This window comes from Alligator sinensis, unplaced genomic scaffold (assembly GCF_000455745.1).
Source record: "Alligator sinensis unplaced genomic scaffold, ASM45574v1 scaffold686_1, whole genome shotgun sequence".
Taxonomy (NCBI): domain Eukaryota; kingdom Metazoa; phylum Chordata; order Crocodylia; family Alligatoridae; genus Alligator; species Alligator sinensis.
In genome coordinates, this window is record NW_005842760.1 from 108,579 (window position 1) to 121,719 (window position 13,141).

Consider the following 13,141-nt stretch of genomic DNA (forward strand, 5'->3'; position numbering starts at 1 on the left):
CCAGCCGGGTCGTTTCTATTCAAAGGGCCGATACAAGGGCTGCCCGGAGTTGTTCTGCCCGGGGGCTTCTGCTAAGGGGCCTGGCCCCCCGGAGCGCCTGGCCACCATGAAGTCATGCATCACGTGATACGGTTGGCATCCCTCCTCCCCGCTGGCTCTTTCCAGCCTGCCCTTTGCTAGGGGGGAATTGTGCACGCGATGCCTGTACTCCTGGTATCCCCTTCACATCCAGCTCTTTCCTTTTTGTTTTGGAGAAGGTAAGATTAACAAGGGGGAATCTCATGCTTTAAGATGAAGGCAAGAGGTTTGTTGCTCTTAATTCCTGGTGGAGTTTGTTCTAGAGTTGGGTACCAGCCTTTGAGAAAACTGCCTCTTGCCCCAGTGAATGCGACTTCTGTTGTAGAGCATTTTATGTTAGCCAAAAGGTGTTGATTCATTTGCATTCCAGAGCTTTAGGGGATCTTGTCAGGTATGTTAGGCTTAGGCTGCTGAATTTACTGAAGATAAGGTACCAAGACCTTGAACTTGAATTGCTAGGCTAGTGTAGAGGACACAATTGTGCTTGCAGTAGCTTCCCTGCAGAGGAGGGGAGAGTGCTGGTGTGTTCTTTGCTTATTGAAATTTCATATGAGATGGCTTCAGGGCCAGATGTGTGACACTGCTGCAGTTCAACCAGGAAGTCACAAAGGCATATGACCGAGGCCAGGTCATCAGTGATGGGATGGAGTTGTTTTTCCAAGCCTAGATGATAGTAAGTGTTGCTTGTGGATGCTGCTGCATGTGAATTTAGTTTTAGCAAAAAACCCAAGAATACTCCTAACCCTCTGGACTGAGCTGAGCAATTGAATGTGAGCCTTCAGCTAGAGGAGACTGCACAGTGTTTACCAACTCCTTGGGTGAAATCTTGGTCCCACTGAAGTCATTAAATAGTGTTGGATTTGGAGTAATTTAGTCTTAATGATACTGACTGTCACAGGTAGGGCTGGAAATCTAGTCTGCTGTAGTATGGAAGAGTTTAGAGCAAGTTTAAACACACTTTTTTAAAATGAGACCATGCCCTACTGTTGAAAGGAAACTTCTGGGGTGCTGACACTAGAATTATCCAACAGCTTAGCAGGAACTATATGAAGGAAGAGCAAGTAGCTTTTGCCCCTCTTAGCAACAGCTCCTCTTTAGAGGAGCTCTTTTGCTGACTGCTGGGATTCCACGTGTAATCTTTGTTCTGTCAGAGAGACACTACTCTGTCATGTCACTTCTCCCTGTCAGTGGGGGAGCGGACAGATAATTGCACCTTCTTAGTTGTTATGAGTAGTTCTTTGAATATGCTTCATTATCTAATCCATCTAGGTTGGGCATGGGCTCTTCAGAATGTGCTTCATATTTGACTCTACACAAACTGCATCCCATTCTTATACCTTTGGCAAGTTTCTCATCTGAGTGATTTTAGGACTTTGATAAAGTTTTGTAGGATTTTTTTCACCCTTTTATCAGTAGAAATAAGCTCCCTCTGCATGTTGGCTACCTATGATGCTATTAACTGTAGCCTCTGCCCCTTGCCAATATATCACATCTCAGCTTTGTTTCTTCTGTACTACCTATAGACCTTTCATAGTATCTTTAATTTGTTGGTTTCTATAACAGGGTGTGGCCTGAGGCCCTCCTCAAGCTCATTGCTGTTCTCTAGGAATGACTTCCACCTGCGTGTCATAGTGGTGCCTGGGTTGTCTTAAATCAGAAGCAATGCCGCTGGCTCTCCTTGAAGATTCCCAACTGCTGCAATATGGACTCTAACCTTTTCATAATCCTGAACATCTTTGTATATCATTACTCTGTATGTGTCTTGAGCTTCCCCGATTGAAGGTTCCCAACCAGGATGCCTGTGTATCCATGCTCCACTGGGCTGCCACTGTTGCATGCTCAGGTGCCTCTAAGAAAAGCCTTAAGGTCATTATTCTGGGTCATCTTTTCTAGGATGAAGCCCCCTAGTTCTCTCCAGGATGTACCCTCTGGGTCCTGCTGTCCTTGCTCCTGGGTGGTAAAGCACTCTATTAACATCTGCTGCTGGGTCAGCAGGGCTCATTGAACCTCAGCTTGTAACTGCCATCTCAGTATTTCCTCTGTCGTATTCTGTTGCCCCTGATCACATGCAGCAGCAGGTCCTGATTCTTTTAGGCCTGTTCTAGGGGTGCACCGATAAAGGTTTTTTGGGCTGATACCAATGGCCGATATCAGCCAATACTGAGCCGATTGCCAGCATGCAGCCTGGCAGCTTGGAGAATAGCATCCAGCTGGTATGTCTGTTGGGGAGGGAAGGGGTGGAGGGGGGGGCAGATTGAAGCCCCTGCAGTGAGTGAGGTAGTGGGGATGAGGCAGGGGCAGGTGCTGTCCAGCCAGGGAGGGGTGCAAGACAGAGTTTTGTTGCTTATCTGGGGGTGGAGGGGATCCCACCACTACACACACCCCTGGGGGAGCCATGGGGGGCATGTGGCTCCCAGCTCTGTGTGTGGGGCAAGGGTGAGTTGCTGCTATGGGCTGGGGCTGGGGGCATGCCAGGCTCTTCCTGGTGTGGGGGCTGGGCCAGGGCTGTGCTTGGGGCAGGCAGTGGTGGCATGGGGAGTGTGTGGGGTGGGCTACAGCCACCCCAACATTCGCCATAGCCCCCCTCCCAGCGCCACTGCTGCCTGCCCCGAGCACCGCCCCAGCCCAACCCCCCCACTGGGAAGAGCCCAGTGCTGCCCTCGGCCCAAGCCTGTAGCAGCAGCCCACCTTCACCCCACGCACAAATCTGGGGGGCAGATGCCCCCCACAGCTCCCCCAGGATGCGTGTAGCGGTGGGATCTGCCCTCCCTTCCCATGCCCCCTGGATGAGCCTCTCGCAGCTCCATCCTGCACCCCTCCCTGACTGGGCAGTACTTGCCCCAGCCCCACTCTCTCCCTCACTGCAGGGGCCTCAATCTGCCACCACCACTTCTGTTCCCTCCCTCTGCGCCTCCCCCCACAACAGACTTACCAGCCAGATGCTGCTCTGTAAGCTGCTGCAATGGCCTTGTGCATGCTGAGGCTGCATGTATGCATGCAGCATTTATCGGCAACATTGTTGGCCACATCATCCAAAAAAAGCTGATTTCTGATAATATCAATTTTCCTTTTATTGGTGCCGCTACGACATGGTGCCGCCTCTGGCCTGTTCCCTTATTGTTTCTCATTATTTGGCGGTATCAGCCTAGTGTTGAGCCAGTAAATGTAAGATCTGTTCCATCCTTGGGTTCTTGTATTCCAGAAGTTTCTCCAACGGCACATTTTCTAGCCAGAGCGCTAATGTGATAGGGCATGTCTTTAGGCCCTAGGGCTCACTGCTGCTCCCTTGGACCAATCTCAGCCTCCCACCCACCCAATTGCCCAGATGCTTAACGAACTTGTTTGCTACATTTTGATGTTACTGTTTGGTATAGGCCTTCAGCTCCATCAGGGGGTAGTCACTCTGCACATCTCCACTGTTGGACCATAGGGCCCCTTGGCCCTCACTATCTTCTGCCTTCTCACTGGCAGTTCATTCGTTCACCCTCCAAATCATTCAAACAGGTCCCTTGCCAGTACAGTCCAAATGGCTTATTCCAAAGTAATCTCAAAGGCTCACTCCCCCCCCCCAAACAAGGAAACTAGACCCTAAATTAGGAGGACTGTCCACACAGTTCATTTGTCCCAAGTAGTGATAGAAAGACTCAAAAGTCTGTTCAGTCCTGCCAGGCTTCCAAACTGCAACCTCCCTGCTCCCCTTCCATCTGCCCAATGCCCTTGGCTTGGGTGCCTGTTGTCAAGTTGCCTCCAAAATCAATTCATCTTTGCTGGGCTTATCCCAGCTCTAGTCCTTCCTCAGACCTTCTCTGTTGCTGTTGAGCTTTCCCTGTCTTAGACCTTGGATACTGTGTGGTGAGTAGGCCTGGGCATGGGCCAAATTGTCACAACTTTAGCCAGCAGGAAGTCCCTCTTCCTTCTGCTATCAGGGCCCTTCTACCAAGCTCTGGCAGGAGCCAGGCCCCAAGACCTGCTCCTTGTAGCTGCTGCAACTGGCTGTTAACAGCCCAGACCCCTTTTCCTCCATCTTATTGTAATGAAGCCAGGAGCTTCCATTATTGCTTCAAATCCACCTGGTGGTTGGGAATGTATTGTAGAGAGTCATGTTGTAAGTTGCTGTTGTCCTTGTGTACGAGAGGTCTCTTGCTGCATTTCTCTGAGTCACTGAGATGAAAGGGGAAAGAGATCTATGCCTGCCATTTCCAGAAGCTAGGATATTGGGATTGCACTCTGATACTAGTGCTACAAGGAGAGCCATGGCTTGACTTTAACCTGGTTTTAATTACACTGCTTTCACATTTGCCTTGGCCTTTAGAGGCTCTGCAACTCAGGTAGAAGTATAAAGAACCAAATTTATACTTAGGCTGCAGTTTGCTGGCTTACCGACCAGTCTTACTAGCTTTTGGAATTGCACAAGCTCCTTTTCAGGAGGAGTTTTACTGCCATTGTTGTTTTATAGATTACTGGAGGTCAGATCTGTGCAGCAACATGGACTCATCGGAGGAGACTGGGGGTTCCTCCACAGAAGAGAACTACTTTGTGAACTACACCTTCACTGACCGATCTCACTCAGGCCGTGTGGCCCAGGGCATTATGAAGCTGTGCCTGGAGGATGAGCTCTTTGCTGACGTCACAATATCGGTGGAAGGCAAAGAATTCCAGCTGCACCGGCTTGTCCTCTCAGCTCAGAGCTGCTTCTTTCGTTCCATGTTCACTTCTAATCTCAAGGAGGCCCACAACCGGGTGATTGAGCTGCAAGACGTTAGTGAGAGTGTCTTCCAGCTTCTTGTGGACTATATTTACCATGGAACGGTAAAGCTGAGGGCAGAGGAGCTACAGGAGATGTATGAAGTGGCAGACATGTACCAGCTGACTGCCCTTTTTGAGGAGTGCTCCCGTTTCCTAGCCCGCACAGTGCAGGTGAGAAACTGTCTGCAGGTCATGTGGCTGGCAGACCAACACAGTGACATGGAGCTCTACACAGCTGCCAAGCACTGTGCCAAGTCACACTTGTCACAGCTTCAGGACACAGAAGAGTTTCTTCACTTACCTCTCCGCCTCCTGACAGACATCCTCACAGGTAAGGGGCTTCTGAGAGTAGCCAGGGTGCAGATAGAGAATTGGGCTGTCTGTCTGAGAGGTTTACAAGGGGTACCTGAACAGCCAGGGTGGCTTTGAAGAACTGTAGCAAGAGCCTGAAAACCATGCTAGGAGAGAGGGTCCTGTCTTTTCATCTTATTCAGAGGCTGAAGAAAGCAGAAGGATGTTCAGCAAGAAAATGTCCCAACATGAGTTAAAGAAACATTAGTACCTCAGCTGACAGTGAAGCATCTAGTCTACACAGCACATTTATCTAGAAGTTGATGGTAATAGGTAGGGGTGCACCGATAAAGATTTTCTTGGCTGATACCAATGATCGATTATTAACCAGCCATATCAGCCAATACCAATCTGATAGCCCATTTACAAGAATGCAGCCTTGAAGTTTGGAGAGCAGCCTCCTGGCAGTTAGTCTGTGGGGGGGAAGGGAGTGGGGCAGGGACAGGTGCCACCCAGCCAAGGTGGTGAATGCGACTCTGTGAGCAGCTCATCGCGGCGGGGGGAGAGGCGGCTGCTGCTCTGCATGCTGCCAGAGAGGCATGGGGGGCATGTACCCCCCAGATTCGTGTGTGGGGCGGAGGTGGGCTGCCCACTGCAGGCTTAGGGCCAGGGGCTGCACTAGATTCTTCCCAGTGAAGAGGCTGGGCCAGGGCTGCACTTGGAGCGGGTGGTGGCAGCACTGGGAGGGGTGGCTATGGGGTGGGCTATAGCCCCCTGCCGCCCCCCACCCAGCCCTGGCCCAGCCACAGAACCGAGCTGCTTGCAGCCTCCTGCTGTGAGCAGCCCCACCCCTACATGGCTCTGCCCAAGATTGCGGCTTTGTCCAGGCTGGCATTGTCATGGAGCAGCTCCCCACACAGCCATGTGCCCTGCCAGCACTGCTTGGGCCAGTCTCCATGGAGACCCTGGCCCTGCACTGTCACATCCCCATGGCTCTTGGGGTCTCCATGGAGACTGACTGTAGTGACGTGGGCAGGGACTTCTGGGAAATGGAGTCGGGCCGCCAGGCATATCCACCATTTTCCCCATCTCCTGTATAGGCCTTCCATTTGGTCAGAGGGCAGTCACTCTAGGTGCCTCTTTTCTGTTAGATCACAGGGCCCTTGGCCCTCATTAGCTCCTGCCTTCTCACTGGGACTTCATCCACCCTTGCAATAGGTCAAAAAGGCTCATTAACCAGAATCATCCAAAAGGCATGCCTGCCAAAGTAGTCCAGCTGGCTAGTTTACCCAAATTAAGCTAGCCCCCAACTAGGAAAAACAATATATGCTGTTCAGTTGTTCCAAATAGTGGCAAAACTCTTGAGAGCCCACTCAGTTTTCTAACTGCAGCTCCCCTTATAGCCCCTTGCCTCTCAGTTTAAGTTCCTCTTGTCAGGTTGCCTCCAAGCTTGGTCAGTTTTGCCTAGACTTATTCCAGCTCAGGCCTTTCCTTAGGCCGCCTCTGTCACTTCTGGGCTTTCTCCAGGACTACTCGCCACTGCAGTTTCCAGAGCCTAACTTATCTCAGCTTTAACCAATAAGAGCTCCTCACCTTTCTGCCAGACCATGGCAGGAACTAGGTTTATATAACCCCAAGGGATTGCCCCTTCCAGCTGGCCCAGTCTGTCTCTATAAACATCCATACCTGTTTTCCTTTATCTCTGTAATGGGGCCAGGACCTCCTGTGACAGCAAGTAGATATGATACAGATGTCTGTTTGTACCTGTTGGTCTTACCTGTCAGGTTCTGTGGTTTTATTCTTCCCACGATGGTAGGAATTATTTGTCCTGGGAAAGGGTTATATGAGAAAGCAGTCAATAAGTTTGCATCTTGAGAAATTGTCATTTTATTGTAAATTCATTTTTGTGTCTCTGAAAACCACAGATGGTGTTCCATGTTCTCAGAATCCAACAGTTTCCATAGACACCTGGATCAACTTCAACAAAGAGGAGCGGGCAGGCTTCTCAGAGACGTTGCGATCCAGTCTGAAGGTATCTATCTTGGGGTTAGTGCAGTCCTGTGCTGTTTTGGTTCCAGACCTGCTGAGGAAGGTCCTTCTGCCTTCATCTATGACTTCTGGCACGTTTGAATAAGTTGTGACTTCACTGCCAGGAACACTTTTGTTGCCTTAAATGGAAACTCCACATGCCAACAGTGGCCTTAATTTTTGGGGTTGTTTTTGCCAGATGTTAGTGGTCTAACCTAGATTTATAGCAAAGGGAGAGTAACTTAGGTTGACATTCTCCTTTCTATAGTTCTGCTCCCTGAATGTTGTGATGAGATTAAACTGCAGCCTGGGTTTGTAAATTGAGGGCCAGTCATCTGCTCATTATGTGAGGTCAGAGATAAATATGACTTCTAGGAAAGGCATGAGGCTTGGCATGTGGAAGTTCTTGGATCCTACATTCTATGGTAAGGTAAGATAAGGATCAGGTAGCAGTCCACACAGACTCCCAGCTGGGCCCTAGAACTCCTGAAAAGAACTGGGGCCTTTGGACATCCTTAAGATTTTACATTTGTGTAAGCAGATCCCCTACCTGGATTCATTCCAACAAGCAGCTGACAAAAATCATTCTCTTTCTCAGGTGATTGGGGAAAATGTTCACATCTACCTGATTGGAAAGGAGTCATCTCGTACACATTCGCTTGCTGTTTCTCTGCACTGTGCTGATGATGATTCCATAAGTGTCAGTGGCCAGAATAGCCTATGTCACCAGATCACTGCAGCCTGCAAGCATGGCAGTGACCTATATGTTGTGGGTGGCTCGATTCCACGGCGCATGTGGAAATGTAACAATGCCACCATAGACTGGGAATGGTGTGCCCCTTTGCCCCGTGACCGGCTCCAGCACACCCTGGTCTCTGTGCCAAGTAAGGACGCTATCTATTCGCTAGGGGGGAAAACGCTGCAGGACACGCTTTCCAATGCTGTTATATACTACAGGGTGCGAGACAACGTGTGGACAGAGACCAGCCAGCTGGAAGTAGCTGTCTCTGGGGCTGCAGGGGTAAACCTCAATGGTGTCATTTACTTGCTGGGTGGAGAGGAGAATGACCTAGACTTCTTTACCAAGCCCTCCCGACTCATTCAGTGTTATGACACCAACACAGAGAAATGCCATGTGAAGCCCTACGTGTTACCCTTTGCAGGCCGCATGCACGCTGCTGTACACAAGGACCTGGTGTTCATTGTTGCAGAAGGGGACTCACTGCTATGCTATAATCCCCTACTGGATAGCTTCACTCGGCTGTGTCTGCCCGACGCTTGGAGCTCAGTACCATCCCTCTGGAAAATTGCCAGTTGTAATGGCAGCATATATGTCTTTCGAGATCGCTACAAAAAGGGAGATGCCAATACTTTCAAACTCAATCCAGCCACCTCTGTGGTTACAGTCACCAGTGGCATCAAAGTGCTGCTCACTAACTTGCAATTTGTACTGGCTTGAGGAGGATCAGCCCAGTGACAGGAAAATGAGGACATTCAAAAAGCAGCTGAAGTACCCAACCCCTTAGCAGCTGCCCCAGCAAGACCACAGTATCCTATAGATCTTTTTAGCCCTGCTCTGTGTCTTGGCTGTGGGGTTGTTCCCTCACCTAGCACTCCAAGTTGACTTGCTGCATTGTAAATTCCAGACAGATTAAATGCTATTACTGTGGCCCCTGGATATAAAGCTGCTTGGGTTTCCAAAGCTCAGACTGCAGCAAATAATATTCCTTAGGTCTGGAGCTAGCCCCTACCAGCAGGTTCTATAGCTAGCTGACAAATCCCTTCTTGATACAGCCTTTCCATGTAATAATCTTGGGGAGAGAGGTAGTTAGCTGTGTTAGTCTGAAGTCACAGCAGGATGGCACCTTTTAGACTTTTGTAGGCAAGGGCCTACTGTCAGATGTGTCGTGTCATAGCTGTTACTTACAGAAGCTTATGCATTTCTGAACAAGTTAGTCTAATCTTGGAGGTTATATTTTGGAGTGGACCCTCTGTAACTTCTTAAAAAAGGTCTCTATTTGAATGGGAACTAGATTATGAATGTTCCCCACCAATGCTGCAGGCCTTTAGGCCATAAGCACTATGGAGCTTACAGCAGACAGAATTCAGAGAGGGGCCCAAAGTGTCTTACTCTACCATGTTGTACAGGAGTTGTAATAGATGTGGGGAACCTGTTTGCTGCTATTTTGTCAACTACAGACAGAGGGAAACTATTCTTATGCCATTGTTGGTCCTCCTGCCCTTGTACTGAGGGGTCCTACCCTGCTGTTGTTATACAGAGTAGTATGCTGGTGTAAGATGAAACAATCCTTTTCCTACCAGCCTGTCTCCTGGCATTGTAGTCTCTTCCACGAGAGTCTGAATAAAGGTCTATAGTGGGATGCATGTGGACTCTGCTGTCAGTGGTAACGTGCACTGTTTATGACACAGCTCTGTCACCTGTAGAGAGAGTGCTAAACTTACAGGTGCCCTGAAATAACTGGGGGGAAGGGAAGACGAACAGAAAACACTGGACAACTAGTAGATTATGCATTATAATGACATGGAGTTAGGAAGAACCTAAACTCACCATTACAAGAATGAGTTGAAGAAGTTCTTTATTGGTGGCTGAGAAGCATGACTCTTATTCACTAAGATTCAAAGTTGTTTGGGGGGAGTCAGAAGGTGGCCTCTTATGGCTTTTGCTCACTTTGTGAAGCTGTCCCAGCAATCACAAGCTTGTGAAATCTCTCCAAGACCTGGACCTGTTTGTGGCGGATGAGGATGTGGGGACGGATCTTTGCAATGGCTTCTATTGCTTCTTGAGGGCTCCAATTGTGCACCTGGAAAAGCAGAGTTCTATAAATGAGAAGCCACCCAGTTCATTGTTGGTTAGTACAGGCTTCTAATGAGGGGGAGCTTCCCTCAAGAAAACAGGCTTGAAACGCATGCGCTCCTTGTGCCCCTGAGACACTCAACTCTTAATATGAACTTGAGAAAATATTCCCTTACCCAAAAGAAATTGGTAGGAACCTGGGGTTCCATTTCTCCCCTCAAGCTTCCATAGCATCGCAGGTAGTTTTGTCCTAATCCCAGCTTTACTCAGCTGGATGTTCTTTCCTCAAACAAGTGAAACTGCTTGTGCTCAGACTGCGGCTAATGCAGTACTTGAAGGGAGGACTTCCCAGCTAATATCTAGAAATACTAACAGCTGCATGCACACCTTTACAACCAGGGCTATGCAGTTATGAATCTTCATCCAACTGAACTGTTAACTGTTCAGTTTTGTATGGTTGAGTTAACTTTCTTCATGCATTAAGTAGACCATTATAGAACTACTAGCCAATTGCCCATCAGGAATGGCTTCGTGCCTTCCCCGCCCCAATAGCAGTGCAGTGCTGACCTTGCTCCCCCCCTCCTGTCTGGAATGCTCTTGTAGCACTGATTGGTTGTTTCAGTCAGCATTGTGACTGGATACTGAGACAACCAATCAGAGTGCAAATAAAGCATTATAGACAGACAGGCAGACTAAGGCTTTTATATGAGAATTCCAGTTACCGCCTGATAAGCTTCCCTTCTGTCTCAGCTCTGAAGATTTCTTTTTTGTTTTCTTCAAGCTCTGTGTGCTCAGACTTGGTGATCCAGCCACCCTGATCCATAAGGGAGGCAGAGCTAGTCACAGGCTTCTGTTACAAGAATTACAGAGTAGCCAGAGAATTCCAGATTAGAATAACAGCTCCTTGAGGAGCTATTCAGAAAGTAGCCACAGGTACCACATTATGTCATTTAAGGCTTAGGAAGTTCAGTGAAGCAGTTTCTACTCTTGCACATAACAATCAGAAAACACTGCTACTCAAGTTCCATTTTCAGTGTCCATGCTGTGCAGGGGAATGACAATCAGACAAGCTGCGTAAGATGACAGCGACATTGTCATTTTGCTAGCCAGTAAGTACTAGCTTGTCACTGTCTTGAGGGCAGGGAAAGTTGAATATCAGAAGCTTCCTCCCATGATAATGTCCATGTGCACTGAGAGGAAAACTGGAATACAGGCAGTCCTCAGACTTGCAACACAATTGGTTCCTGAAAACCAGGTCTTAAGTCGAAACATTGCAACTTGGAACGGATTTTCCCAAAGGAAACTGTGTTATAAATGGAGGATTGGTTCCTAAACCAAGGCCCGATACCCTATTTTCACCAAAAATAACGCAGAATGTTGTACTCAATCAAATATAGATGAGTAATATAGCTACGTTTATGTATTTATATTGTAAATAGCAATCACTGATTTGGAAGGACTTTTTTGAGGAGACTTTACTGGATGTTTTGAAGGGCTCTTGGCTGCAGGTTTTTCTGGAGTCTTGTCTGCTTTCTTAAAGAAAATGTCCAAGGAAGTTTGGACAGATGTTCTCTAGGGAGATGGGTGCTGCAGCAAACTTGATCGCTGGCGTAGCTTGGCGTCAGATCAAGTGTTGTAAAGTCAAAACTGAGGACAGAAAGTTGAAACAGGGTGTCAATTTATAAAGGTTGTAAGTGTGAAACGTTGTAACTCAAAGCGTTGTAAATCAAGGACTGCCTATATTAAAGATCTCTTGCATATCAGTTCCACAAGCAGAAGTTTCACTTGTTCATTTACCCTGTGCTTGTCCCTCTCTACAAGAGTAAAGGGGGGTTGACTGGTGAAAAGCCCATCCCCCGTGAGGAGGAGAGCTGGCCACATGTTCTGAAGTCCCCTCTTTTCTCAAATGGTCACAGACCAGGCTCAGTAAAACTGTAAACTCTTGTACAACTTTAAAATCATACTTCATGCTGAGTAAAACCCCTGTTGTCTATGCAGTAGTTTCTTGGGCCTTGTACTCAGCTGAATTTCTTCACTAGAAAGCTTGTACAGAACAGTACAGCATAGCACCACAGCCCTTTACCTGCCCAGAGCTGCTTACAAAAATATGCTCTTTTTGGTATAAACACCTCCTTACTTGAATTAAATATGCTGCTACCATGGTGGCACTGCGTGACCGGCCTGCCTTACAGTGCACATAAACACTGTTACCACATTCTTGGTGTTTCAGGACAAATTCAACACCTTTCTGCAGATTTTCAAGTGTGGGGACTCCAGTCAGGTCCACTGTGCTGAGACGCAGTTGCTCTACTCCCATGGCCTCCCATTCCTGAAGCAGAAACTGGATTAAATCAGTCACTAGGGGAGGCAGGGGTGGGGGAGGTTTTTGACAACAGGAAAATACAGGACCTGTGCATGGACATGGGGGGGGGGGCAGAATATGAAGAAATGCCCTGCTTTCCAATGGCCCTTGCCAGTAGTACACCACAGTAGAGTCAAAACTCCTGGGTGAAGAAGGGGAAGTGAAGGTGACTGTGAGAGAGCACCTGGGGTGCTGCATGCTCTCACAGCTGCAAGCCACCACAGCAGCAGCAGTGCCCTACCTTCGCTGGCCAGGCAGGACACCCAGCTTCCCACCCCTGGGAACGCAGAGCAAAGGCCAGCTGGCAATGAGAGCAGTACCAGCCTTGTGCTCCGGCAGGGGCCGGGCCCCTACAGGGTGGAAGGGCCTTGCCACCACGCTCCTGTGGGGAGAGCAGCTCCTGCCGGCCGGGTGGGGGAGGGTGGTTCCAGGCTGGCAGGTGCCGGCTGTGTGCTGGGGACTCCCATCCAGGGCTCAAGCCAGGCTGACCCTGCTTAGCTTCAGGGAGCCCGCGCGTGCCCTGCCCCAGACGTAGGCGTCCGGCCCAGCCCACGCCGCTCACCCGCGCCGAGCAGCAGAGGAAGCGGGTCTCGTAGTCCTCGTTGAGGGTCAGCACGGCGCGCACGTTCTCCTCCTGCACCAGCTGCACGGGGGGACATGGTCAGCTCGGGCCCGGCCGCCCCTGCCCCTGCCCCTGCCCCTGCCCCTGCCTGCCTTACCCGGGAGCTCCGCGCACGCAGCGGCAGTGCGCCCAGCAGCACGGTGCGGTCGATGCGGTGGAAGCCGGGCCGGTGGCGCAGGGGGCGGCGCTCCCCCGGCCG

General features: G+C 49.5%; 2 protein-coding genes across 3 annotated transcripts; one reads left to right on the forward strand and one right to left on the reverse strand.

Annotated features, from left to right (window-relative positions):
• The first annotated feature begins 7 nt into the window (after positions 1–7).
• Positions 8–9,578, forward strand: KBTBD4 (kelch repeat and BTB domain containing 4). Of its 2 annotated transcripts, none has more exons than XM_006034641.3 (4): positions 8–751; positions 4,535–5,155; positions 7,041–7,147; positions 7,742–9,578. In XM_006034641.3, exons 2-4 carry the CDS (start codon positions 4,564–4,566, stop codon positions 8,600–8,602), a joined length of 1,560 nt encoding a protein of 519 aa, XP_006034703.1. In that variant the 5' UTR covers positions 8–751; positions 4,535–4,563; the 3' UTR covers positions 8,603–9,578. The 2 variants fall into 2 exon arrangements, with proteins under 2 accessions (XP_006034703.1, XP_025072459.1); XM_025216674.1 differs by having other exon boundaries at positions 8–257.
• Positions 9,579–9,664: 86 nt separating this feature from the next.
• On the reverse strand, positions 9,665–13,135 carry PTPMT1 (protein tyrosine phosphatase, mitochondrial 1; the record flags this gene model as incomplete). The annotated part of the gene is made up of 4 exons (XM_025216680.1): positions 9,665–9,965; positions 12,096–12,287; positions 12,883–12,963; positions 13,040–13,135. Coding segments are annotated over 4 exons (519 nt in total), but the record flags the coding sequence as incomplete, so codon positions are not given.
• Positions 13,136–13,141: the final 6 nt, after the last annotated feature.